At 66.7% G+C, this 25822-nt stretch overlaps 2 protein-coding genes across 2 annotated transcripts in view; both read right to left on the reverse strand.

The window, feature by feature from the left end:
* Positions 1–11509, reverse strand: part of Capn10 (calpain 10) — a 12075-nt gene extending 566 nt beyond the window's left edge. The window contains exons 1-12 of the mRNA XM_048344394.1: positions 11318–11509; positions 9144–9275; positions 7399–7595; positions 6393–6610; positions 4389–4530; positions 3280–3446; positions 2850–3112; positions 2064–2266; positions 1698–1959; positions 462–661; positions 217–262; positions 1–78 (exon numbers count right to left, since the gene is read on the reverse strand). Of these exons, the coding sequence (XP_048200351.1) occupies positions 49–78; positions 217–262; positions 462–661; positions 1698–1959; positions 2064–2266; positions 2850–3112; positions 3280–3446; positions 4389–4530; positions 6393–6610; positions 7399–7595; positions 9144–9275; positions 11318–11461 (2004 nt within the window). The 5' untranslated portion in view covers positions 11462–11509 and the 3' untranslated portion in view covers positions 1–48. The remainder of the gene's footprint in view (positions 79–216; positions 263–461; positions 662–1697; positions 1960–2063; positions 2267–2849; positions 3113–3279; positions 3447–4388; positions 4531–6392; positions 6611–7398; positions 7596–9143; positions 9276–11317) is intronic.
* A 4678-nt stretch (positions 11510–16187) lies between these two features.
* Positions 16188–25822, reverse strand: Rnpepl1 (arginyl aminopeptidase like 1). Its single transcript, XM_048344392.1, has 11 exons — positions 25190–25822; positions 22228–22368; positions 21614–21765; positions 20794–20910; positions 20446–20681; positions 19380–19493; positions 19166–19278; positions 18862–18970; positions 17791–18021; positions 17560–17702; positions 16188–17153 (listed from the first exon to the last, which is right to left on the reverse strand). The coding sequence occupies exons 1-11, from the start codon at positions 25709–25711 to the stop codon at positions 16872–16874; spliced, it is 2160 nt and encodes a 719-aa protein (XP_048200349.1). The 5' UTR covers positions 25712–25822; the 3' UTR covers positions 16188–16871.

The following is a 25822-nucleotide window of genomic DNA, read 5'->3' on the forward strand; positions in this document are numbered from 1 at the left end:
AGCTCCGCCAGGCCCTGGGCCGCTGAGCCGGGCCGCGTGGGGGTCCAGTTAGGTTTTCATCACCGCGACGAGGGAGACCTGCGGGAGGATGGAGAGGTCCAGCCGCCCTCGGCCCTCCCACCGCGGAGCCCGGCTCTCCACGCGCCACGCAGAGGGCTTCTGCCGCAGGACGGCCGGGGGGACTGACCAGCCGGCCCAGGGACACGGCATACTCACCTCCCGGAGGGCCTGGCCCAGCATCTCCTGGCTGTGAATGGACCGCCTGTGGAGAGAGCGCCCGTCAGCCCAGGAGTCCGCCTGGCCGAGCACCCCAGGTCCCACCCCAGGCTCACCAACGGGGAACCCCCGGGACACACGCGCCCGCCTCTGGTGTAGGCTGGGCCTTGGGCACGCGAGGCGGGCAGCAGAGAACTGGGGGGGGGGGGGGGCAGGCGCGCCCAGGCGGAGGCCCCGCGCCCCACCTGTCGATCCGGATTGCTATGGTGACGGTGAAGTCTCCCTCGGTGTCTGGCAGGTAGGTGGAGGGCACCACCCGGTAGGTCCCCGCAGACAGCAGACAGAGCCGGCTCACTTCTTGTGCGTAGCGATGCGGCACGCAGCTCAGCAGAGGCTCCTGAAGCAGCAGGGCGTGGGTGCCCTGGCTCACACCACCTGACGGAACCTGGGGGATCAGGAGCTCAGGCTGGGGGGGCGGGGGTGCCTCCACACGGTGCTAGGCATAACTTCTGCTCAGTCCCCGCTGAGGGTGCTGTCTCTGGTCAGCCCAGCCTGGCTGGCCTGCTTGGATTTCTGGAACCTGATGGCCCCCTTCCTCCTGAGTCACATGCACCCCCTTTCCTAGGAGGAACTGACAGGCAGGCACCGGGTTCAGCACCCCAGAGGCCGGGCCACCCTGGCTAGAGGTCCTTCCCGTGGCGCCCCAGCCTGGAGTGATCAAGACTTCGTTTTAGATGGTGTTCACGTGCTGGCTGCTGCCTAGGCGTGCTCCGATAGAGCCCTGGGTTCTGGCACTCTGCCCAGAGTCCCCGGTGCCCGAGCAAGTGATCGAGGGCGAGGTTCTAGAAGCCTCGCTCTCTCTGGATGCACTGGCTGCCACCATTCCCAAGGGGCAGACGCGGGCCGCCACCCCCACCCTACGGGTCCAGGACCTCCCTGTGTCCAGCATGGTGGCCTGGAAAACGGTGGGCTCGTAGGCCCCGGCTGGGGCTGTGGGGTCCCTGGTGTGGCCTTCTCCTGCCCCTCCTCCACCTGCTGGACAGCCCTACCGCAGGTGCTGGGGCAGCTGTCCAGCGGCCCCTTCCTGCTCGCCTGAGCCGGCCTGGTGCAGACGCGAGTCCCAGAGCTCCTCCGCGTGGTTCTGAGTCAGCTTGCCGGCCACTGTGGCAGGTGGCTCGCAGGCAGGCTGTCGTGTTGCTGGGGTAGCCACGTGGCGCCCCCGTTGCAATACTCTGGCATGTTCCCTGAGTGGCCACGCCACCGGGAGTCTAGCCGGCGGTCTGTCCCAGCCCTCTCCCACCCCGCTGAGCAGTCTCTGCCAGGATCACCCTGCAGCCCCTCTGGGCCCACACTCCACGAGGCTGGCCTCCACCGGGGGGGGGGGGGGGGGGAGTGGCCAACACGCTGCCCGGCCGCCCCTGGCCGTAACGACTTTATGGGCCGTGCCGGTGACAGCCAACGCCACGGCGCCTGGGGCTCACCTGGAAGACGTGGAAGCCAATGGGGTGGAGCTGGCCGTCGCCGAGCCGGCAGTGCTGGCACAGCGTGAGGCGGACGCAGCGGGGACTGCTGCCCTCGGGGACCGAGAACGGGAGGCAAGGGTTGCAGGGGTAGGAGGCAAAGTTCCTGCTGCCTCCAGCCGTCCGGCCCGCTCTCCAGCGTCCCCGCAGCTGCACAGTCTCCCACTCACCGCGAGGCGGGGCCGCCCCGGGGGAGGCACCCTGGGCCACCGGCCTGACGGCGCTGCGGGAGGGACAGGCAGAGGCCCGGGCGGCGAGCTCAGAGATGGGCGTGGCGCCCGAGCCCGGCCCCCTCGGCCCGCGGAGAGCTGGGGCGCCGGCCCTCACCTGAGGGAGACCTTCCCCGTGGAGAAGACGCGAAGCAGGAACTGCCCCGGCACGTCCTTCAGGAAGGTGCTGGGGACGGCCAGGTAGAAGCCCGGGGAGAGCTCGCAGCGCAGGTGGACCTCGCGGTCATAGGCGTGGCACGCGGTGCCGGCCACGGGGGGCGCAGACAGGACCCGGGGCAGGCTGACCCGCCGCTCCTCCACCTGCAACCGTGCAGGCGGAGGCTCTGAGGAGGAGAGCGGTGTGGACGGCCATCCTCTGCTGGGTGGACAGGGTCCCAGAGCTCACCGGTGAGCGTCCCCACCCCCAAGAAAACGACTCCCTAGCAGCTGCACAACGCCGCGCTCCACAAGGCCTGGACAAATGCCCAGCAAGTTCTGCTAAAGGCAGGCCCACACACAGGCCATGCCCACAACGGGACGAGGGTGTGTGTGGCCTCCTGTCACACTCTGTCACCACACAGGTCACACCAGCCTTGGAGCAAGCGCGCGAGCAGCAGGTCCCTGACCGGCTTGCTCTAAGCCCCGCTATGGCAGATCTGCACACCAGGCTGTCTCACGGTGACCCCGGGTGAGTCTGGGGGGACAGGGACCGCAGGCCGGTGACCTGGGGAGGGCGCAGAGCCAGCCCTGGCGTCGGGCTGGCCTCCACCTTTGGCCAGTGGGGTACCCAGGGTAGGGTGGGGAGCTCTGAGGAGAGCAGGGTCTGCGGAGAGGCGGGCTGGCCGCCTGAGGTGCCCGCAGGAGCCTGGGGGCCCAGGGGCTCGCGGGGCCACCGGGGAGTCACCTTCCACAGGTGCAGGCCCACGGCCGGGTGGTCCTGGCCAGGAAGGCTTGCAGGGGCAGGGCCGTGGCCCGCCGGAGCCCCGGGCAGGCCTGCTCCCCGCTTCCGGGGCCTCTGAAGGACAGCCACGCACACTTCACTGGGCTCGGACAGCCGCAGCCAGAACTTGGGGTTGCAGGGGAAGCAGCTGTTGTTCCGGCAGCCTCCGGCCGACTGCCCCGCGACCCAGGCGCCAGACAGGGCCCGCGCGTGGCACAGCACCTTCTCTGGTGGGAAAGCACTGGCGTCAGCGCGGGCGCGGCTCCCCTGGCTCTGCCAAGCCGGGGGGCTGAGGCCGGCACAGGACCGCCTGCCCTTTCAGGGGCCCCCGCCTCCCCGACGGGTCAGCACCCACCCACCCGTCAGTCTCCATTTCAGAGCCCCGTGGCCCTACCTGTGTAGAGGCTCTGCAGGTGGCCGGCCTCCGTGACCGGGTAGCCAATGGTGACCTCGTCAAACTCCCTGAGGAACTCCTCCTCCTCCACCCAGAACTCCCCTTCCCGGAGCTGCGCCAGGAGCCGCGTCTGCTCCACCGGCTCCACCTGCGTCCACCCGTCACCCCTGCAAGGAGCCAAGGCAGAGGAAGGTGGGGGCGCCCCCGGATGCTCACACTCCCAGGCTGCCCGGCCCCGCACACCCTCCAGGCAGAGCTGCCCTGTGGTGGGAGGTCGTCTGTGCCGTGGCCCGCGGCAAAACCTCCATTCTTCTGCAGCAGGCGCTCCGCCGCTAGGGGTGTCTACTTCCGCGGGGCACTCGCCGCTAGGGGCATCTACTCCTTCCGCGGGGCGCTCTGCTCCACCTCTAGGGGTGTCTACTCCTTCCGCGGGGCGCTCGGCCGCTAGGGGCATCTACTCCTTCCGCGGGGCGCTCTGCTCCACCTCTAGGGGTGTCTACTCCTTCCGCGGGGCGCTCTGCTCCACCTCTAGGGGTGTCTCCTTCCGCAGGGCGCTCTGCTCCACCTCTAGGGGTGTCTACTCCTTCCGCGGGGCGCTCTGCTCCACCTCTAGGGGTGCCTATTCCTTCAGCAGATGCTCTGCTCCGTCTCTAGGGGTGTCTCCTCAGGACAGTCAAGCCACAGTTGGGACCCTGACCCCTGGCCTGTGGAGCCCATGTCACCCCCACACTGAGGAGAATCATGCCGTTTGCTCAGCAGTGCCAGGCCCTGCTCAGGCTCAATGGGGTGGCCAGTGCCCAAGAGGCTCAGACTTCCCAGGATTTAAGGAGATTCTGGTTGAGTCGAGTCGTAGTGAGCTGAGGACTGCGGCTGCAGGCAGCCCAAGTCCCTACTCTGCCAAACACCCGGGCAGGCACGTGCCACTCTGTGGGCGTCCCTGAGGACTCTGAGAGCCGAGGGCACCAGGGCACCAGGGCCCCGGGCCTCCCAAGGCCCAAATGGAAGCACGGTGCTCTGGGAGCCGAGCACAGGCCAGGGCGTGGAGGCCAGGTGGGTATGACGGTCCCAACGCCACCCTCTCTCCCCCAGCACGGTCCTCGGGCACTCACCCCTCCCTCCACAGCCCCCGCCAGCAGCTCCGGCCCCAGGGGTTCTGGATCCGCAGCAGCAGGGTGCCCCGGCTGGCCGGACTCTGGAGCTCCCACAGATCCGAGACGATGAAGGCGTGGAATTCACCCAGCTCCGTGGCACCTGTGTAGGGAATGGCACCACGGCACTGCTGTCGGCACAGCCCCCCAGCCCGGCTGCCGCGAGTCAGGCCCTCAGGGGAGCTGTGCCCCGAGCCGCAGCGCAGGTGTGCACGTGGCCCCGGCAGCGCTGTGCCGTGGGAAGGGCCCAGTCGGCCCTGGCCTGTTGCCACGGGGCCGGGTGCCGCAAGGCTCCGTCCCCACTCTGGGCCTCAGCTGTTGCCATGCGTCCGTGCAGGGCCCTGGTACAGGGCGGCCTCCAAGCACGCGGGATTACTGTCACTGAAGTGTCTGCAACTCCTCCGGGCAAACCAGCCACACACAGGACACTCAGACCAAAACCCAGGGGGACCGGAGGCCAGGACACACATGGCGGAGTTGAGGCAAAGGGACACAGATGTGGAGGAGGAGGCGGAGCGCGGTGTTGAGCTGGAGAGGGCAGCGGGCCAGGGGGGAGCAGGATCACTCGGAGGGCCCTGCAGCTGCCACAGTGGCCCCTGGCGTCCAGAGCTGGACACTCCAGCAGCCCTTTGCAAGTGTCAGGAACAGCCCTTCCACACTTGAGGTGGCCACCCCAAAAACCGACGGCTCGGGGAGCTGACGTTCTTCAGCCAGCTCTCCCCCCTCGGGCTGGCTCAGGAGCCCATGTCCCGGAGGCTGGCTCAGGTGCCCGCAGGGAGCACGCACCGCCTGGGTCTCCTCCCGCCTCAGGGTCTGCCAGGGACCCCAGACACAGGGTCTGGGTCTGGCCAAGGCACTGTGGCTGCCAACCTGTTTGTTTTTTATGTTCATATTTTTTAACCAAAGTTGGATTAGGAAAAAAAATCCTGAGCATTTTGTTTTGTCAGTCCTGGAGCTTGGACGCAGGGCCTGAACACTGTCCCCAGCTTCTTTTTGCTCAAGGCTAGCACTCTGCCACTTGAGCCACAGCGCCACTTCCGGCTTTTTCTGTTTATGTGATACCAAGGAATTGAACCCAGGGCTTTGTGCATGCTAGGCAAGCACTCTACCGCTAAGCCACATTCCCAGTCCTGTGGTATTATTTTTAATTACCAGAAAGACTAAGCATCCAACAACAGGAGAAGGATTAAGAAAGCCACGTCAGGTCCACAGATGAAGTAAGACATTAAGGCTGTGTAGCAGCCAAGAAAAGAGAATGGAAATGCACATACATTTATGGAAAACTAAGAAGTACATTGAAAACTCACTGATGGTTTTAATCGGGTGGGTTTTTGTTTTCTCCTTAGTTTTGGCAATACTAGGGTTTAAACCTGGGGCTGTCTGCTTCCTAGGCAGGCCCTCTGCCACTTGAATTAGCCCTTCCATCTTTCCCGTCCTTTCTGCTTTAATTGTTTCTCAGATTGGGTCTCCCATTTTCGCTTGGGTTGGCCTGACTTTGACCTCCTGTGTCGCTCACAGATCAGGAACCACGTGTGTGGATCAGCCAATCTACGCTCGCTTTTCTGTTGCGGTGGAATCCTAACTTTTTGCCTGGGCTGACTCCCTCGTCTCAACCTCTCAAGTAGCTGGGATTACAGGTGTGCACCACCTTGCTGGCCTCCTTTCCTCAAGTATAAACTTCCCTTAGTGAATCCTACGGGGCGTCAGGGAAATGAGAACCGGGTTTGAAGGAGCAGGGGTGGTGAGCCCCATCAGGGTGCCTCCTGCTTCCCAGGCTGTCTCTGTGTGTTGGTCCTGCCTTGCTCTAACCGTTTTGGTGGAGAAAGAAGAGTCTCTCTGGAGGAGACAGAAGAGCAAGGCCACAAGCCTAGGACACCTCTTTCGAGGACAGACGTCCTGCTTTGTCTCACTGAAGCTGCAGGGTGTGGGGGGGGGGGGCAGGAGGGCTGTGGCCACACGTCTTACCTGCTCTGGGGTTAAGCACCGAGCAGCTGATCAGACAGCGGTCCTTGAGGCGGAGGAGCTGCCGACACGTCCTGTGATCCCAGGCACGGGTCTTGTCCTGCTGGCCGCGGCTGCCTGCCAAGTCCCTCAGGTTCCACCTCTCGGCCAGGCCCCCAGTTAGGTCCACAAGGGCATCTGCCACCTGCCCTGCCCACAGGTGCTCATAGGACCCGTGGACCCTGGGGACCACAACATAGGAGAGGGCCCGACCATCAGGCTCTGCCACATCCCTCACCACGTCTCCTGACCCCCACTTCCATGATGCCTCTGGCCCCCCACCCCATCTTCAGTGGACTGAGACTTGCGCTCGCCTGCAAATGCGTGACCTGCGGTGCCCCTGCTGGTCTCTACCCGTGTTCACAAGCATCCTGCCAGGGCGGGCAAGGAGCGGGGCAGAGGGCTCCTGTGCTTGTGTCCCCCAGCCCGGTATGTCCCATCCGCCTTTCCTGGTGCTCTGTGCTAACACCTGCCGGCTGGCTTCCCCCACCCAGGTGCTGAACACGGTCTAAAGCACCGAGCTTTAGACTGCGAGCCGTGAGCTGGGACCTGTGAGCAGGACGGTGCTAAGCGAGTGACGGCACACACAGGGCTCGTTCCTCGCCCTGACTAGGCTCACAGCCACCTGGCTTGGACGACCACACACAAATGGAGGCATCCTTCTGTAGGGTCTGAGAGATGAAATGGACAGGCACCCCTTTCCCTGCAGGGTCGGTGATTCTGCCGGACTGGGAAAGGAGGGACAGGGAAGCGCAAACTACAGGTCCCGGAGGAGTGTCTGCATCTGGACCCTCCATCTGGCTGCCAGGCCCTGAGGACGGCCAATACCTGGGGGGCCGGTGGCCCAGAGGCCGCGCGACAGGCCTCTCTGGGGGGCCGGTGGCCCAGAGCCCGCGCGACAGGCCTCCCGAACAGCACCCAGGGCTGATGCTGCCCGGCCTGCCCTGTCACCTCTGCAGGGCACACGTACTTGGCATACGCCTTTTCCAGCAAGGGAAGCCAGAATACATCCTCTCTCTGGCACCGGGAGAAGCAGAGTCTCCCTGCAAGACAAGGTAGACGGTCATCTATGGTCACCTCCTCCCAGCGTCCAAACTGCCAGATTCGACAGGTGAAGAGGCCACGGTAAGCCTGGTCAGACCAGCTCGGCTGTCCCGGAGGAAAGACCTAGCATGCACAGGAGGGGCAGAAGGAGAGCATGAGAGACGGGCACCCCTCACGCCTAGGGCATGAGAGACGAGCACACCCCCACGCCCAGGGCATGAGAGACGAGCACACCCCACACCCAGGGCATGAGAGACGGGCACCCCCCACGCCCAGGGCATGAGAGATAGGCACCACCCATGACCAGGGCATGAGAGACGAGCACACCCCCACGCCCAGGGCATGAGAGATAGGCACCACCCATGACCAGGGCATGAGAGACGGGCACCCCCCCACGCCCAGGGCATGAGAGACGAGCACACCCCACACCCAGGGCATGAGAGACGAGCACACCCCCACACCCAGGGCATGAGAGACGAGCACACCCCACGCCCAGGGCATGAGAGACGGGCACCACCCATGACCAGGGCATGAGAGACGAGCACACCCCCACGCCCAGGGCATGAGAGACGGGCACCCCCCACGCCCAGGGCATGAGAGATGGGCACCACCCACGACCAGGGCATGAGAGACGAGCACACCCCCACGCCCAGGGCATGAGAGACGGGCACCCCCCACGCCCAGGGCATGAGAGACGGGCACCCCTACACTCCCTACATCCCACTTGCCGAGGGCAAAAGGTTCTGCTGGGTACCACATCTACCCATCCACATCACAGAATATTCCACCACTGGACACAAAAAGTCATGTTTTTCACTTAAATAACTCAGGACTGCACGGCAGGACCCAAATGTCCCCAAAGCTTAAGATCAACCATTCTGATAACCATGTCCCAAATAAGCATGTGACCTAAATCTAAATTGTGACTTTGGCAGGCAGGAGTGACCCAGTTCTTGACAGAGTGGGTTGCACACAGGCTGCCAGCATTAGGGCTACAGTGGTCAGCCTCCGGGGCCACTGGGCCCATTGCTGGGCTCCCTTAGGGCTCCTACTTCCCCCGGGGCAGGCAAACAGGGACTTGGCAAATAGGCGAGTGGGCTGAGTGGGGCTGCCTCCACTCAGGAGAGTGGCACGGGCACCCTTCTCTGCAAAACGAGGTCCAGATGGCGGGTCTGTGAGGAACTCCTGCCTCCAGGGGCGGTGCACTGAGAGCCTGAGCAACATGCTGCTCCCGACACAGCTGGCACTCCGAGGAGGAAGAACCGCTAAGGCCTCCCTGGTACTCTATGTACATTCAGAATGCACACTAGAAAGGTCACAGCTATCTGAGGTAACATTCGAAACGGGCAACGCGGAACCCCTCTGCCACATCTGTGGTATGTGCTAGGCTGGCGCACAGCTCTGGCCAGTGCAAGAATCCAGGACTCGGAAGACCACAGGGCAGAGCGGAGGCTCCCCGGCGGGCCCCTCCTGCAGGAGAGGGCCGTCCCGGGGCCTCGGTCCTGCCCTAACACCCGTCTCCACGTGCCCCCGCTAGAGAGAGATCAGGAGGGCAGCCGTGGACTTGCTCGTGTGGGGCTCTGCCCTGGCCAGAGCGTCCTGGGCTCAGCAGGCAGGAGGGAGGGAGCAGAGGGAGGCCTGCCGGCACTGTGGGCGAGGGGGCACCCGTACCTGGTCCAGGAGGTGCTGACTCTTCTGCAAGGCCGCACAAGCACACAGGAACCAGCAATCTCCCAGCAGCCCTTGCTTCACCTGCCCTTCCCCTGGGTTATCTGGAAACAGTCGGGGGGTGGCGCAAATTTCCTGAAATAAAGAACGTGGTCCAGAGTTAGATCAGACGTGGCAGCTGACCTTCCAACTAAGAACTCGGGGGTCCAAAAAGAAATGTAGTCACTACCTGACTTAGGTAACTACAACCCCTCCCTACAATGTTACCTTACAGTAACATTGAATGTTTTTTAATCGTACTCATTACTTGACTCAGGAACCTGCAACCTCTCTGTGTACCACCTTTACAATAACACTGTTTTTCTAAAGTGTCAGATAGCTTTTAAGGCTGCCCCTCTCATCTCCTGCTTTGGCAGTACTGCAGTTTGGAGCCTATGCTTGGTATGCAGGTGCTCTACCACTTTTTGCCCAGTCCGGTTTGTGGTCCTCTTATGGAAGTCTCCTGTGTACCTGAGACGTAGAAAGCACACCTCTATCCCTATCCAGCTTTTACTGGTTGAGATACGGTCTTGCAAACTGTTTTGCTGGCCATAGTTCAAACTGGGATTCTCTTGATTCTGTAAGTTCAAGATCCTCTTGACCTTTCCTGAGGGTCGTGGCTCAAAGCCAGCCAGGGCAAGAAAGTCCATGAGACCCTATCTCCACTTAATCACCAGAAAACTGGAAGTGGCCTTATGACTCAAAATGATAGAGCACTAGCCTTGAGTGCAAAAGCTCAGGGACAGCACCCAGGCTCTGAATTTAAGCCCCAGACAGACAAAAAAAGATCCTTTTGATCTTGAATTGAGATTGTGTAAGCCTACCAAGTAGCTGACAGGTGTGAGCCACTGCCCCTGGACAGGAGTGAGATCCCTAAAACATAATCCTAACAGAATTGCTCCTTTACTAAGAACCCTGTACTGGCCTCTCCCTGTACCTAAAATCCATTTTGTAATAAAGCAAACCCCAAATCCCAACGGCAAGGCTCTTCATGCATTGGTGCTCGTCTTCCCCAGGACCTCAGGACTGACCAAGTAAACCAGATTGCTCACCAAAGAGCCAAGAAGTTCCAACTCTGCTACCCAGACCTCTCCAGTGCTGCTACATCTACACAACGGGCAAGTCTGCTTCTCTGGTGGTCCTTCTTAGCACATAAATCACTTCTAAAATCAACACCTCCCAACGCAAGAACTGAGGTATGATGACCCACAAGATCACACCTGTGACTAGACTACCTCCGCAGACCTCGCTCCCCGCCCCTATCATTTGCTTATTTTACTTCTTCCCAGTGCTGACCAGGGGACAAGATAAGCTCCTTCCTCTGCCTTTTGACAGCAAAAACCACAGAACACCAGACCAGGCCAATATTTTAAGATATTTAGGGGAAAAAAAATCCAAGCGTACAAAATCTGAAATGTTTTCCAAAACTTGGAAGGTGGCCTCAGCCTGATCCTTCCAAGATAAAAGGGGGCTTCACTGCCCGTGAACAGCAGGCACAAGACGGCACAAAGGACGGAGCGAAGAGCCCGTGGCTTCGTTTCCTGTGCCTTGAGCCTCCAAATCAAATGGCTCCCCATTCGTGTCCAGCTGACCAGTGGAGTACACCTGACACAAACCAATGAACGGACCTAGTTCGTGGGTGAGCCCAACTTTTCTGTCTACCCTGCAACGGGTGGATGACCCTGCACTCCTCGGCGGTCAACGGTAGGAACAGCTGCCTCTCCGGTGTTTCCACCAAGCTGGGGTTACCTATAATGACCCCACCTTCGGTCCCGTCACCTCGGGGGAGGACGTAAGGCCAAGTGCAAAGCCGTGGGGCGGCGGAGTCCGGATCTGCGGACCGGGGCCCGCGGGTCACCGAGTGTGGTGGGATCCACCCGTCGGGCAGGGCCCCCGCGGCCCGGGGGAGGCGATGTGGAAACAGGGCTGGCAATCCGCTCCCGCCGCCCATCAGGACAAAGCCCGGCGGGCCCGACTGGGGGGGGGGGGGTCCCGGAATCGAGAGAGGACAGCGGGGGGGGGGAGAGGGGGCGGCGCGCGGGCGGCCTCGGGCCTCCGGGCGGGGCGGGGCGGGGCGGGGCGGGTGGGCAGGCCCGGCCCCGGCCCCGGCCCGCACCGCCCCCCCCCTCCCGCCGCACCTGAGGCCGCCTCCACGCGATGTCCTCCCGGAACTGGGCCAGCGGCGTGGACGAGTTGAAGAACAGAGAGGAGTCCGCGGCCGGGAAGGCGGGGTCCCGGAAGAGGCCGCGCGCCGGCGCCGCCTCGCCGCGGCGCGCCCGCATCCTCCGCGCGCCGGGCTCCCATCGGCAGCCCCGAAGCCCGGGCGGGGGCGCCCGCCGGCCGCCGGCCGCGCCCGCGAGCGCCCGTCCCGCCGCGGCGCCCGCCCGCCCGCCCGCCCCGTCGCCCCGGTGACCGGCCGCAGCCAACCAGGAGCGAGGTCGCGGTCACGTGACGCCGCCGCCCCCGCGCCGCGCTAGGGCCGGCGGGGCTCGGGGGCGGGGCCCGGGGGCGGGGCTCGGGGGCGGGGCTCGGGGGCGGGGCTCCGGGCTCGGCTCTCGCGAGGCCGCGTTCGCCCTCCCGGGCCGGGCCGGGCCCGCAGCCGCCCTGGAGGAGCCTGAGCGGGGGGCCGGCGGCTCTGCGCGCCCGGGGCCGTGCGTCCGGGGCGGCCGAGATTCGATGGCCTTTATGCCCTTTTCCTCTTTGTCTCGCCGCGGGGACCTGTGGGCGCCCAGCCGGGGCGGCGCCGCGGACCGCCGCTCCCAGAATGCATCTGGCCGCCCCGCCCCGCCCCGCCCCGGCGTGTCTTCGCGGGCGCCGTCGCGGGGGGCTGGCCTGCGTGCCGGCGGGGGGCGGGCGGGGACCCCGCGGGCGCCCTTCCCCCCCCCCCCCCCCCCCCCCCCCCCCGCTCCCCACTCTTCGGAAGGGAGCCGCCCCGGCCCGGGGCCCCCTCCACGCCCGGGGCCCCCGCGCTGCCCCTGGGCGCCTCGGCTCCCGCCCCTTCGGGGCTGCTGGTGGTGCCCTGGCGCTGGGCGCCTCGCGGGACCGTCCGGCCGGGCTGGCCTCGAACCACGGCCCTCCGCGCTCACCGCCCGCGTGGACGGGCTGACGCGCCCCGGTGGGCGAGCCCTCTCCCTCGACGCCGCCCGCCCCGGCCCCGCTCAGACTGCCCGCCGGCGCCGCAGGGCGTCCGGCTGATGGAGGAGTGAGGCGCAAGCTCCCGCCTTCGGCAGAGGGACCCGGCCCAGGAGCCGCTGCTCTCGTCCCGGTGCCTGCGCCGGAGCTCCAGGCCCCCGTGGTAGCGGCGCGACCCCACCCACCGGCCCCAGCCCCCTCGTCGGGGGGCGTGGGTATCGATCCTGCCGAAGTTCTAGAGAAGGGAGTGACCGCGGTTCAAGATCTTTCTGGAATCCTCGTGCCCACCCCGTGCTCCACGGTGCCCTGCAGCCCGTCGCGGTCAGGAAGGGCCTGGCCTCTGCTTCACCTGGTGGTCTCGGAGGCCTCGAGACAGAGGATCCCCCGGCCTTTCTGGCAGCTGGTTCACACGGGTGTGGTTTTCAGGGGCCGCTCCTAATATTCAGACGTCCTGTAGCCCTTTGCTAGGCCTCTCGGACTAGCAAGCGTGCAGAGCCAGCAGCTCCCTGTGCCTACCGGTTCCTGGAACGACCAGGATCCGAAAGGGGCTGGGAGACAACTTGTGTTGGTCACGGAGTAACCTAGGCCTGCGGTACGGTAGGTCAGCACTGCCTGTGTGTTAGAGACGACGGCCTACCCTGGCCTTACCATACATGCCCTGTCGTCCTGCGGTCCCACCGTGCAGAGATACCCCTCAGCCAATTTGGAGAGCATTGCCTCCTGCCCCGAGCTCACAACCAGGCCTGCACCCGGTAGGGCCACTGGTCCTGGGTGGCAGAAGGGAGTAGCAGCACTGGATAGTGCGATAAAAAGGAGTGTGGAGACGGCTGGTTCTTGACACCAGTCCCCACAACTGAGGCATTTGCTGGCTCAGCCCAAGACAGGTTTGGCAGCTCTAATCTATAGCTCAGCAGTAAGGAAGATCCTAAGTTCAAGGCCAGCCTGAGTTACCTAGTGTTTGGTATCAACGTGGGCTACATATATAGCAAGACCTCACGAGGAAACCACACACACTGAAGCTGGGGGGGGGGGGGGGTGGGGCTCTCACGCAGGGAGGGAGCAACATCCCAGGTCTCCGTATCTGAAAACCGAAGCAAGCTCCACAGCAACTCCACGCACCATTAGAGGACTGTGAAACAACCACTTCCTTCCCTAACCCTGAGGTACTGAGGGGCCCCACACACTCCGAGCCCTGACTGCCTCCTTCCATCTTGCTGCTCCACGGACCTTTAAAGGGGAATGCTTCTTGACCCTCTGCACCGGAACTCCCTCATTTGTTCGGGGATAACTGTAACCTCTTATGCTGGTGATTGGTTTTCGTGGAGTTACAGAGGTTGAAACCCATTCCCTGCTTGCAGTTGCCCAGGGTTAGGTAAGGACGAAAAGACAGAAGCAAGCAGCAAAGCCAGGCTGAGGGCGAGTGGAGGTGCTTCCAACGAAGGCACGGGCAGCACGAGCTGCAGAGGCAATGGGCGCTGGGCTGAGGGCAGTCTTTCTCAGGCGACTAGATTGCAGTGGGAGCCTGCCACACCGTCACCTCCTTGCTCGCCCACACTGGCAGCTAAAGTCACCTGGGGCGGGGTGTGTGTGTGTGTGTGACCTAATCTCTAATATCAGAAGCTGAGGAAGGGCCAGGTGCCCCTGTTCTGGGAGGGCTGCTGAGGAGGTCTTCAGTGCCAGAAGAGGACGGCAGAACCCCCCTTCCAGCTCCAGAATACGCCTCGTGCCAGAAACCGCCCTGCTCAGCCTGCAGCCACGTGGTGACAGGCCAGAGGACAAGACACCCCCTGGGAACCCAGAGCAGAAAGAGAAAGGACGCTTGGTGTCGGCACCACTAGCCCCCGAGGTGACCAGGCCCTGCGTCACCTCCCCTGGCGTTGAGGTGTGGGGCTCTCCCGACGTCACTCTGCTGCTGGTGTAATCTGCAATCCTCGTAGTGAGACGAGCTTGGATTCTGTTACCCACCGCTGCCTGACGGGTTGCTCGAAACTTGAGTGGCTTCCAGCAACATCTCACAGCCTCTCTCAGGAGCGCTGGAGCCGCTCACCTGAGGTTCCAGCGCAAGGTCTGTCCGGAGATTAAGGTCGAAATGCGAACCCAGCGCTGGACATATGTAAAGGCTTGGCTGGGGCTAGGGGGGCCGCGGCTACATCACATGAAGTTTCACCATGTGAGCCCCGGTTGGGCGCGCGGGTCTCCCCAAAACCACATAGCTGGTTTCCCTCAGAGTGGTTAATCCAAGCACTGTCCTTTTAGGCCCAGGGTGCCGTGGTGCTCCTACGCTTATGTCGTGGCCGGGGGGGGGGGGGCTCTGTGGCTCTTTACCCCCATCACGGTGTCTGGGAAGGTCTCCGTCAGCACAGACCTTGAGCAGGCACGCGGCAGCCCAGCCCACCCCTGCCATCCAGGGGTGGCTCGGAAGCCAGAGTGAGGGCCAAACGGGGTCGGTTCCTCCGCCAGCGGCTCCGTGCTGCCTGTGCACGGCTGCATCTTCACCTCCCGGGTGCAGAATTTGGCCCGCACAGAGGTGCAGCTCAGTGGGATGTGGTGCTGGTGGTGTCGGCCGAGGCAGGCTGTAGCCAGCAGCGAACACCGGAGCTCGCCGTGGCATGCTGACATTTGGTAAAATCTATAGACTCATGAAGCTGTGTATAAGACAGGAGGCTGGGGAATAGGCAGAAAGCCACAAGAAGAGGCGCTGAAGGTATAGTCCAGCTTTGCAAGCTGGGAAAAAGGCACAGAGGCCAGGGGTGCGAGGCTGGAGGAAGTACCGGTTGAGCACTGCTGAGTTTGCACAGAGGCAAGCAGCGACTGGACGGAATGATGTGGTGCACCTGCCGCACGTGGCGCTGCAGGGAGATGACAGAGGGGGCGTCGCTTGTCAAGCAGGAGACTGAGTTAACCTGTGGCTGCTGGAACTTTAGGGGGCCTTGGTAGGAAGAACTCGGCGGCTGAGGAGGGCTTCTGTATAGACCCACCTTTAGGTACAGCCACAAAAGCAAAGGACATGGACCGTTCTGACGGTAGTCCTCCAGGGCCACGGAGAGCGTGGCTGAGGACAGATGGGGGCCCCGGAGATGCCACCCTTCTCTTCCTTCTGCCAGGTGCACGGCGGTCATTCCTCCCAGCCCCCTGCCGGGTGTAAGGGAAGAGTCCACTTGGTTCCGGTCTCTGGCTGGAGCAGGGCCTCACTAGGGCAGAGGCGGCTTTGCCCATGGACCTCTTAGGAAGGGCAGCGGGACCCTGGACTCGTTTTCGGCCATGCCCAGGAGTCTCTTGTACCAAGTGGGTGGGCGCCCTAAGGCATTTGGTAACCAGGGGTTGGATGGTGGACTTTCCAGCTCTCCCTACTTCTGGCCGGAGCACGTGAAGTGCTGCGGCTAGGTCTGACCTGGTGGGGGAACGTCGCCTCTCCGGTGGGGAATCAGCCGGGTACTGTGGGGTACCAGAGGGCGGCCCTGCCGCCCGAGCCCCCGGGTGACCGTGAAAGGCAGTGCCGCCCACCGCCATGCCAACGTGACAGCCCGTCCTTGGGGACATCCTGCAGTTTCCAGTCTCAACCCGCCACGACCCCTCCCCTTTCCCACCCCTCCTCCTCCATGGCTGCGGGCGGGACCACAGCCCAGGTGGAGATTTGACGAGTCGGGGCGTGACATGCCCCTTCGAAGATCTCCAGGAGACCACGCAGCCCTCCAGCCCCCCACCCCGGAGAGGGACGGCCGCAAGGGGGCAGGGGCCGGCTCTCAGGCCTCAGTATCAGACTCCGGGCTGTGACCGGCTCCGGGCCGCCCCCATCTCTCCGGTCCCCGGGCCGGCCCTCGCGGGTGGGCCGGCGCAGAGGACAGGTGAGGGGCATGAACAGCGAGGGAGGCCGGGTCTGCTGAGTGGAGGTTTAATGGGACAGCCACCAAGTGTTCTGCTTCAGTGGTCCCAGGCTGAACCCCCTGGCCTGGTGCCTCTCCCAGAAGGGGGGCCCAGAGAGCACCACCAGCACTCCCGTCAGCCCCGAGGACAGGCTGCCCTGTCCCACGGGCCTCCGGGGTCTGGACCCCACGTCTGGCTAACTGGCTGAAGCTCTCCCCCCGGGGACACCCGTCTCGTCCTTATTCCCCACAGCGAAGGAATGTCTGTGTCCTCGTCCCTCCGCCGGGCGCGGAGGCAGGGCGCGGGGCTCTGTAAGGAAGCACGCTTCAGGCACGGGGTGGCCCGGGCCTGCGGCAGGCGTAAGGCACGGTGGGGCGGCCGCCACGGGCTGCCGGGGTCTGGGCCCCGAGGCAGTGTCTGTTCGGCGGGTGCTGGCATCCAGACGGAGGCGGCGGGAGGCGTGGGTACCGGTGGTCCCGGGCCCTGCAGTGCGAGAGAGCCGGGACAAGCCGGGCCCGGCTCCGTGGGCCTCCTCTCCACACGAGGTCTCTCTCCCTGCGCCCCGGGCCTGCGAGGGCCCACGGGAGGGGCTCACGGGCCCGGGCGGAGCTCATGGCCAGAGCCGAGGCACAGTCACGGCGGCCCGGGCCGCGGAAGGCACAATGGCGGTGTCTGGGAGGCGGGCGGCCGTCGGAGCTAGGCGGACACGTTGACGTCCCTGAGAGAGATGGTGCCGCCGGGGGCCTCGTCCCCGAGCAGCAGGGCTGGCGAGGCGGGGTCCGCGCCCGCCCCGGCGCCGCCCAGCTCCGGGCCGGGCTCGGCGCCGGGGCCCAGGCCCTGGGACAGGATCTGCTGGATAGTTCTGCGCAAGTTGGGGTGCAGGCGGCCCTGCGTCTGGTAGAAGACCTCCAGCGCGAAGGACTTGAGGGCCCCGGTGCAGAGGTCCTCGTAGAGGGGGATGGTGTACATGCGCGACATCTGTGGGGGTCACGGGGTCACGGGGCGGCTCGCGCCGGCACCTCCCGCCACCCCGCACCCCCGCCGGCAGTCCCAGCGGCAACAGAACCCCCCATCCCCCCCGACGTGCCCGCCGCCTCTGGAGGTCATGACCAACAGGGGCCCGCAGAGTCGAGACCCTGAGTGGTCGCCTGGCGGGCCCCCCCGAGTGGACCTTGTGCCATCCCGGTCTGGTCAGCTCATGACTGAGGTGGACAACGATCCCTGAACGCCAGGCCCCCTGCCCGGTGGAGTCGGGCAGCCCCTAGCCCGGTCCACCCTTCCCGCCTCAGACTTCCGTGTTTTCCCAACCTCCCTCTGGTGGCGGTCCCGGCCTCGCCCCGGGCTACACGCTGCTGGGTGCCGAGGCCCGCCCCCTGCCCCGCACCTGGCTCTCCAGGAAGCGCCGGACCCTGTGCAGGTCGGGGTAGTAGTCGTTACGGACCACAATCTGCAGCCAGCGGATGCGGATCTCAGCGTTCATGGAGTCGAGCAGGGAGGAGTAGCACTTGGACAGGCTCATCACCACCTCTGCAGGGCAGCACGCAGTCAGACGGGGGCGGACGCCAGACCCCCGCCCTGCACCCCACCCCACCCCCACGGTGGGACCCACGCTCACCCTGGGGCAGCGGGCACCCGTCCAGCAGCCGGTCCAGGAAGAGCGCCGTCTGAAAGGTCCTCCATTTGGAGATGTCGGCGGCGCTGGCGGAGGCCGCTGCCTGGTCCAGCGGCTCTGCGGTCCACAGCTGGAAGAGGGCCTCCACAGGCCGTGTCAGGCTGGACCCCTGGGACAGGTCTGGCTCGGCCAGGGGCGGCCCCGTGGCGTTGAGCCAGCGCTCGAACTCTAGCCCTATGGGGAGAAGCTCTCCTGGGCCCCTGTCTGGGCTGGGGGAGAGAGGCCCCGGGCAGCCTGCCTGCGAGACTCAAGCCCCGAGAATGGCCCTGGAAGGGGGCCTGGTCGAGTCTGGGGTCCTCCCAGAGGCACGGGGAGTTCTGTGGGTCTGGGGACGGCTAGTGCTTGCCCCGTGAAGCCACTGGACAAGCCCGAGTTGGTGACCCACAGGTGCCCACGCCCTTCACACCTCTCTGGAGTACACGACGGGGAAGTACTTAGAAGCCGAGCTCGGCGCGGGCGGTGGCTTTGCCCTGCGCGTGGCAGGGCGCGCAGAGGTGGCGCTCCCCCCTCCTACAGCGCCGGCGCCTGTGCACACAGCCGCTGCCCACACCCCAAATCCGCCACCTTCCTAAGTGACTTCCCAAACTCAGCCACACCTCACCGTGCTACCCAATCCTGGCTTCTTCTTGGATTTGGGGGCCCCCAGGCTCTCCGACCGTCAGGAGGCCCTCGCGCCCCACCCGCAGGACCAGAGGCGACCGCCCCGTCCACCCGGCCGATCCTGCCGACTGCAGAGCATTTCCTCAGCCTCCTGGCTGCCTAGGCCAGCCTGCTGAGCCTCGGCCCACCTCCCCCCCAGGAACACCCCATCTTCTCAGGCCACGGGGCACAGCCCCTCCCCCGGCCCCGCAGGCCTCTCTGCTCTCCTGGGGTCCCACGGCCCACGGCGGTGGAGGCCGACGGGAGGACAGGCAGACGGACGGCTTCTCCTCTGGGCGCCGCTGGCGTCTTGGCAGCAGAGCCTTCTCCCCGAGCCTGGTGTCCCGGGCCCGCGGCGGGGCAGGCCGGCCTTACCTGCCCGGCAGTCCACACTCTGCTCCTTCAGCTCCGGGAAGAAGCTCAAGAAGGAGTCCAGCAGGTCCTGGGCCACCACGCTGGTGAATTTGTATTTCTCCACGTAGGCCTGCGTGAGGAGGGGAGGGGCTCATGGCACCCCACCCCGGCTCCCGTGCTCCCCGAGGGGACCAGGGCCGGCGGCCCCGTCCTACGGCCCCGCGGGGGAATGGGGATGGAAGGAGGCGCCGGCCCGGCAGGCCAGACCCCGCCGGCTCCAGGGTCTCCCCTCCCTGTGGGCGGGGCGGCCGGGCCATCCGCTCACCCGGAGGAAGTCATCGAAGCGCTGGGGGTCCCCGCAGAGCTGGGACAGGTAGTACACGAAGCAGTAGCCCTTCTCGTAGGTGAACAGGTTCATCAGGTGGCTGGGATTCACGCCTGCGGGGAAGCGTCCCGTTGGGCATCCTCGGGGGGGGGGGGGGGTCCTCAGGGGTGTCGTGCACGGGGCCCCTGTGCCCGGGGATGGGGGGCGGGGGTACCTGGCTCCAGCTTGACCTGCAGCTTGCTGACCGGGCTGTCCTCACCCAGCAGCCTCATCTGCCTGTGCAGGGCGTCCAGGCGGAAGGCTGTTTCCAGGCAGGTGAAGGCAGCACCTGGGGGGAGGGGAGAGGAAGGGGAAAGGGGACGGCTGGAGGTGGCCGGAGCCCCTGGGGTGCTCTCCTGGGCCGCTCGCTGCTCTGAGCCTCATGGACTTGACCAAGGGATGGCCAGACCCAGGCCCGTGACCTGGCCCACGGCATGCTGCACCCGGCCCGTCCTCAGACCCAGATCCCGTGGCCCTCCTCCCCCCCCAGCCCACGCTGCACCCAGCCCGTCCTCAGACCCAGATCCCGTGGCCCTCCTCCCCCCCCAGCCCACGCCGCACCCAGCCCGTCCTCAGACCCAGATCCCGTGACCCTCCCCCCCAGCCCACGCTGCACCCAACCCGTCCTCAGACCCAGATCCCGTGACCCTCCCCCCGTAGCCCACGCTGCACCCGGCCCGTCCTCAGACCCAGATCCCGTGGCCCTCCTCCCCCCCAGCCCACGCTGCACCCGGCCCGTCCTCAGACCCAGATCCCGTGGCCCTCCTCCCCCCCAGCCCACGCTGCACCCGGCCTGTCCTCAGACCCAGATCCCGTGGCCCTCCTCCCCCCCAGCCCACGCTGCACCCGGCCCGTCCTCAGACCCAGATCCCGTGGCCCTCCTCCCCCCCCAGCCCACGCTGCACCCGGCCTGTCCTCAGACCCAGATCCCGTGACCCTCCTCTTCCCCTCCCCCCCCCGCCGGCCCACGCTGCACCTGGCCCGTCCTCAGACCCAGATCCCGTGACCCTCACCCCCCCCCCCGCCCACGCCGCACCCGGCCTGTCCTCAGACCCAGATCCCGTGGCCCTCCTCCCCCCCCAGCCCACGCTGCACCCGGCCCGTCCTCAGACCCAGATCCCGTGGCCCTCCTCCCCCCCCCCGCCCACGCCGCACCCGGCCTGTCCTCAGACCCAGATCCCGTGGCCCTCCTCCCCCCCCCCCCCCCGCCCACGCCGCACCCGGCCCGCCCTCGAGCGTACCGTAGGTCTCGGTGGTGATGCGGCGCTGGGCGTAGGTGGCCAGGCCCTCGCTCAGCCACATCTCCTCCCACGTGGCGTTGGTGACGGCGTTGCCGAACCAGCTGTGGGCCACCTCGTGGATGACGTCGATGACCAGGAACTCGTCGCTCTCCAGGATGGAGGAGATGATGAAGGTGAGGCAGGGGTTCTCCATGGCCACGATGGGGAAGGCGGGGGGCAGGAAGACGATGTCATACCTGCACCACGGGGGCGGCGGGTGAGGGCGGAGGCCTCCAGCCTGGCACCCTCCGCCCGGGGCGGCCGCCCCGCCCCGCGGCCTCGCTTCCTCCCCACGGGGGCCCGGCGTACCTGCCCCACATGTACGGCCCGTAGAGCCGCTCGGCCGCGCTCAGCCACTGCTCCACCGCGCCCGCAAGCTTGCTGGTGGCCGTGGGCAGGAGGCACGGCTCCGCCCACACGCGGCTCCTATCGCGGTGGGGGGCAAGGGTGAGGCGGGCCGGCCGGGGCCTCCCCGCCGCCCCGCCTGAGGCCCCCCGGCGCTTCCCACAGCAGCATGGCCCCGATTCTGAGGAGTCACGTGGTCCCTTGGCCTTCAGCTGAAGGCACCCAAGGGCGTACACCGCCTCTGGCCTGGGTGTAAGGGCAGGACGTGGCCCGGGAGAGGGCGGGAAAGGGGGGGACGAGGGCAGGACGTGGCCCGGGAGAGGGCGGGAAAGGGGGGGACGAGGGCGGGACGTGGCCCGGGAGAGGGCGGGACGAGGGGGGGGGACGAGGGCGGGACGTGGCCCGGGAGAGGGCGGGAAAGGGGGGGACGAGGGCAGGACGTGGCCCGGGAGAGGGCGGGACGAGGGGGGGGGACGAGGGCGGGACGTGGCCCCAGAGAGGGCAGGCGGGCAAGGGCCAGGCCCTGAGCAGGCCAGGCTGTCAGGTATGCGCACGCATGGGAAAGAGGGTTAGGCAGTGGCGGCCCGGGGTCGGCCCCAGGCGGGGGCAGCGAGGCCCCAGGCGGGGGCAGTGATGGCCCCAGGCGGGGGCAGCAAGGCCCCGAGGCTTGTGTCTGTCTGACGTGAACCACGCCCAGTTCACAGCAGGTCACGGGCTGCAGCTCAGTCTACGTGCGGGGCTCTCCCCGGCTTCAGAGACGGCGGCGGGAAGCGGGAGGCTCTACCTGGGCCCGATGTCTGCTGGCTTGAGGTCTCCGGCCACAAGGGCCACGAGGTAGGCGGGCACAGGGTGCTCCATGTGGAAGTGGTAGACCCCCTCCTCCTCCACGTACGTGCTCCGAGTGGCGCTCATCAGCACCTGCACCCCCGATGGGGCCTGCAACGGAGGCAGCTGAGGCCCTGCCGCCTACAGGGCAGGGCACCCGCCCCCCAGGCCTGCCCCTACAGGGCAGGGGGATAAGTCCTTGAGTGACAGGAAGCACCACATCCCCCCAAAGTGACCTGACGCCCCCTCATCTAGCCCCACAAGCTGGTGAGAAAGCCACCCATAGTGGTAACTTCAGACTTTAGGGCTGCAAAGCTCAGCCTGTGGCCCGCAGCCCTCCCCGGCCTCCTCCGCGCTGAGTGGGTGGCGCTCTCCCTGACCTAGGACCCCCGCCCCCACCGGGCCAGAGGGACAGCCCGAGCCCATCCCTGCAGGGTGCGCTCCAGTCAGGGAAGTGGCAGGGGCGGCGGGGGCCTGGGCCAGACAGGCCAGCACGAGGAGGAGGCGGACCAGCACCCTCCTGCCCGGCCAGCGGCCGGGTCTGACGGGACGGGAGGCGGAGGGGGGCCTGACCTTGACGACGGCGGAGTAGGTGCACTTGACAGCTGGTGTGTCGAAGCACGGGAAGAAGGAGCGGTTGCACACAGAGTGGCCCTGGGTGAAGACGAAGGGCTTAGAGTTGCCATAGGTCAGCTCTGGGTCCAGCCACCAGATCTGCGGGCAGAGCCGGGCATCGACAGTCAGTGACCCACGGGCCCAGGGCTCCCGGCGTGGGGCCTCCGGGCAGCAGCGGGGAAGGTGGCTGGGGGCCGGGAGTCCTGGCCTTGCCGAGCTGTGGCCGGCCCACACCCACTCCCGCAGTGCTCACCCGCCACCCGGCACCCTCACCCCCTCTCCTGGACGAAGGACAGCCAAGGCCGCTGACCCAGAGCACACCCTGCCCTAGGCGCCGGGGCCAGGCCTTGCTGGGGCAGGGGAGGGGAAAGCGCATGCTGGCCCTAGCTGAGCTTCCGAGGGGACACGGAGGCACAGAGCACCCAGGGCCCAAATTCCCACCGACTGGCGGCCTCTGGTCTTAGCCAAGAACACGGGAGCGTGGGAAACCGGAGCTTCCTGACCATCCGCCTCAGTGAGCCCCGCCAAACCTAGGGCCAGCTTGAGGCTCGGGGCTGGCAGTCAGTCAGGGAGGGGGGGCAGGCACTGGGATGGCCTCTGTGGCTCCCCCCCCCCCCCCGCTGCCCGTCCACCCCCCTGCCCGTCCACCCCCAGGGTCAAGCCAGCCTCCTACTGAGACCACAGCCATTTAAGACCATCCCGGCCGCCGACGCTGAGGCCGGGCCCCACCCCGCTGAGGGGCTGCAGCCGTGCGGTGGGGGGTCCCCAGTCTGCCCCCACCCTGCCCTCCGCCAGGCCATGATTGTGGAAGCAAACCGAACTGTTCTCCATCCACTCTGGTGACCAACGTTCCCAGGGCTTCCCAGGACCCCAGGCGGGATGGATGCGTGGGTGGATACTCCAGGCTGCTGCCCTCAGGAGGACGGGGTGCCCAGAGTGGCAGGCGTGTCGCCCCAGACCCCGGAGCAGGAGGTGGGAAGGGGTCCGCCTGCTCCACAGACCCCACCCTCAGACACAGCTGGCCTCCTCCAAGCCCCTGCGGCTGCCCTGACAAGGACCTCCTGCCACGGCGGGCCTGCGGTGTCGTCCTTCTCTGCTAGGCCTGTCTGGGGGGTTTGTTCCAGTACGCGGCCTCGGGGGACTGACCCAGAGCTGGGGGCGCTCCGGGCCTAGGGTGCCAGGGACCTGCGCGGGTATCTGACCTCACGGCAGATGCTGCCGCGGGTGGCCCTGGCCCTCAGCCCCTCCCCTCCGGTACCCCCGCCCTATGCCCGCAGCTGCCTTCGCATCCCCCGCCCCCCCCCGCCCAGCCTCCTCCCCACCGCTCATATCCACACCTTGGCCTTGGTGGACCGGCTGCCTTTCCGGTGAGCAAGGGCCCCCCGCGCTCCCTTAGGCTGAGGGACTGGGCCTTGCCCCGCTCAGACTCCCAGCCCACTTCCCCAAGGCACCGCAGCCGCAACCTGGAGGGGAAGGGAAGGTCTCGCAGATTCTGGATACCGCAGGGCAGGAGGGGGGGGTGTCCTGGCCGTGGTGGGGATTCGGGACCCAGCCGCAAGGGCACGAGGCAGGGTCTACCACACTCGCTGGTTTCTGGTTTCTGGGAGTGTGGGGCCTGCCGGCCAGGCCTCCCAGAAAACCCAGCCATCCCAGGACCTCCAGCCGGCCCCGAGACAGGCCTGGGCCGCGAGCTCTGAGCTGCGCGGCGCACGCTACCCCAGTGCTTGAGGTCAGAGGCCTCTGTGCTTCCTCAAGGGCAGGCGCTGGTGGGGGCCATCCACTCTGGAGCAAGCGGGGGCCGAACCCCAACCCTCAGCCACCCTCGCTCACCGGGCCTGTCCGGGAGCCAGGGGAGGGCGCTGGTCCCTCCGCCACGCCGGCCTCGCTCGGACACGGGGGGCGCGTGTTCCCAGGTGGGGGCCGGGGGCAGCGCGGGGCGCGGTTCTCGCTTCACATACAGGAGCCCAAGGCCACCACTGCAGGTGTGGGCTGGGCCGGGTGACGAAGCACCTGGGCAGGCCCGAGGCGGCAGGCCTCGGGGGAGGCTCCCGGGGTCCTGCCCCTGGCTCGGCTCCTTCCTCACCGGATGCCACCTGGCTCCTTTGTGGCTCCCGGCCTGCCCCCGCGGGTGCCCCCAGGCAGCGGCAGAGGGCCCTTCCCAGGGGAAGCCTGGTGGAGCTGGGTGTGGGGTGTAGGTGTGCACTCTGGGACTCACGTGTCACCCACACCACCTGGGAGGCCACCCCGCGCCACGGTGCTTTGGGGAGTGAAAGGCCTTGCTCCATCCAGGAGCCCCACCTTGACCGGGCCCCCCAGTGCCGGCCCCGCCCAGCTGGCTCTCTGGCAGGGCCTCCGGGGTGGTGAGTGCCTAGCGCCAAGGCACCGCAGAGAGCCTGGTGTGTCTGTTAGGAGCTGGGGTACACTACCTCAGCACCCCAGATCCGGCCCAGGGAGCCCAAAGCCCAGCCTCGCAGGCTATTCAGGTGCCTCCAGCAGGAGCCACCTGCCCCTCATTCCACCTCTGGGGAATACACCTCACCTGGGTGTCCTGAAGGCCCAGGTTACAAAGGTCCCTGCCCACCCCCTGCTTAAAGCCAGGGTCCTCGGGGCACGTGGCCTGTGGGTGCCCGCCCCCAGGTGAAGGCCGGACACCTAAACGAGGCTGCTTCTTGGGCGACACGTTGTTCCCGGGCACCACTGCCCACCGGCCCTGAACCTGGAGCTCCGGCCAAAGCTCCTAAGAACTTGGAGCAGACTTGTGGAAGTCGGGGGGCGGGGGGGCAGGGAGGGGGGCTCGGGCCCAGCGGCCCCGCGCTCTCCGGGGTACCCCAGAGCAGGGTGCAGCTTCGCCGCCTCGGGCCCGACAGTGTGGCAGGAGGGCGTTTGGAGAGCCCGGCGGCCCCCCACCCCCGGGACTCACGGCGGGGGCGTCGGTCGAGGTGTAGCGCAGGACGACCTGGAAGGGCTGGTGCGCCCGCAGCTCGGGCGGCAGCGAGACGGTGAGCGAGGAGCCGTAGTCCGTGAACGGGTCCAACCTGAAGGCCAGCGGGCAGCAGGCGGGCTCGGCGCCCGGGGCCTGGGCGAAGGCGGGCAGCGGGGGCGGCGGGGGCCCGGGCCCGGGGGCGGGGAAGGCGAAGGCGCAGGGCGTCTCGGGGGCGGCGGGGGCGCGGCGGAAGGCGGCCGAGTGCAGGCGCAGGGCCGGGTGCGCGTCGAGCACGAGCGCGCGGGGCGCGGGCCGCAGCGCGCACAGCTCCAGCACCAGGCAGCCGGCCAGCTCGCGCGCCTCGGGCCGCAGCTCCAGGCCCAGCTGCAGGTGGCGGAGGCGGAAGAGCTGCGCGCTGGAGGCCGAGGCCACGTCCAGGGCGGGCGGCGGCTCGGGCGGCGGGCGGGCGGGCGCGGCCTCGGCGCCGGGCGCTTTGCGGCAGCAGCACTGCGCCGCCATGGCCGCCGGCGCTAGGTGAAATCCATGGGCGGCGGCCGCGCGGGGCCGCGGGCTGCGGGCGAGGGGCGCCGGGCGCCGGGCGGCGGGGCGCGGGCACAACAGGAAGTCGCG

The sequence above is a fragment of the Perognathus longimembris genome, chromosome 4 (genome assembly GCF_023159225.1).
Source record: "Perognathus longimembris pacificus isolate PPM17 chromosome 4, ASM2315922v1, whole genome shotgun sequence".
Classification (NCBI taxonomy): Eukaryota; Metazoa; Chordata; class Mammalia; order Rodentia; family Heteromyidae; genus Perognathus; species Perognathus longimembris.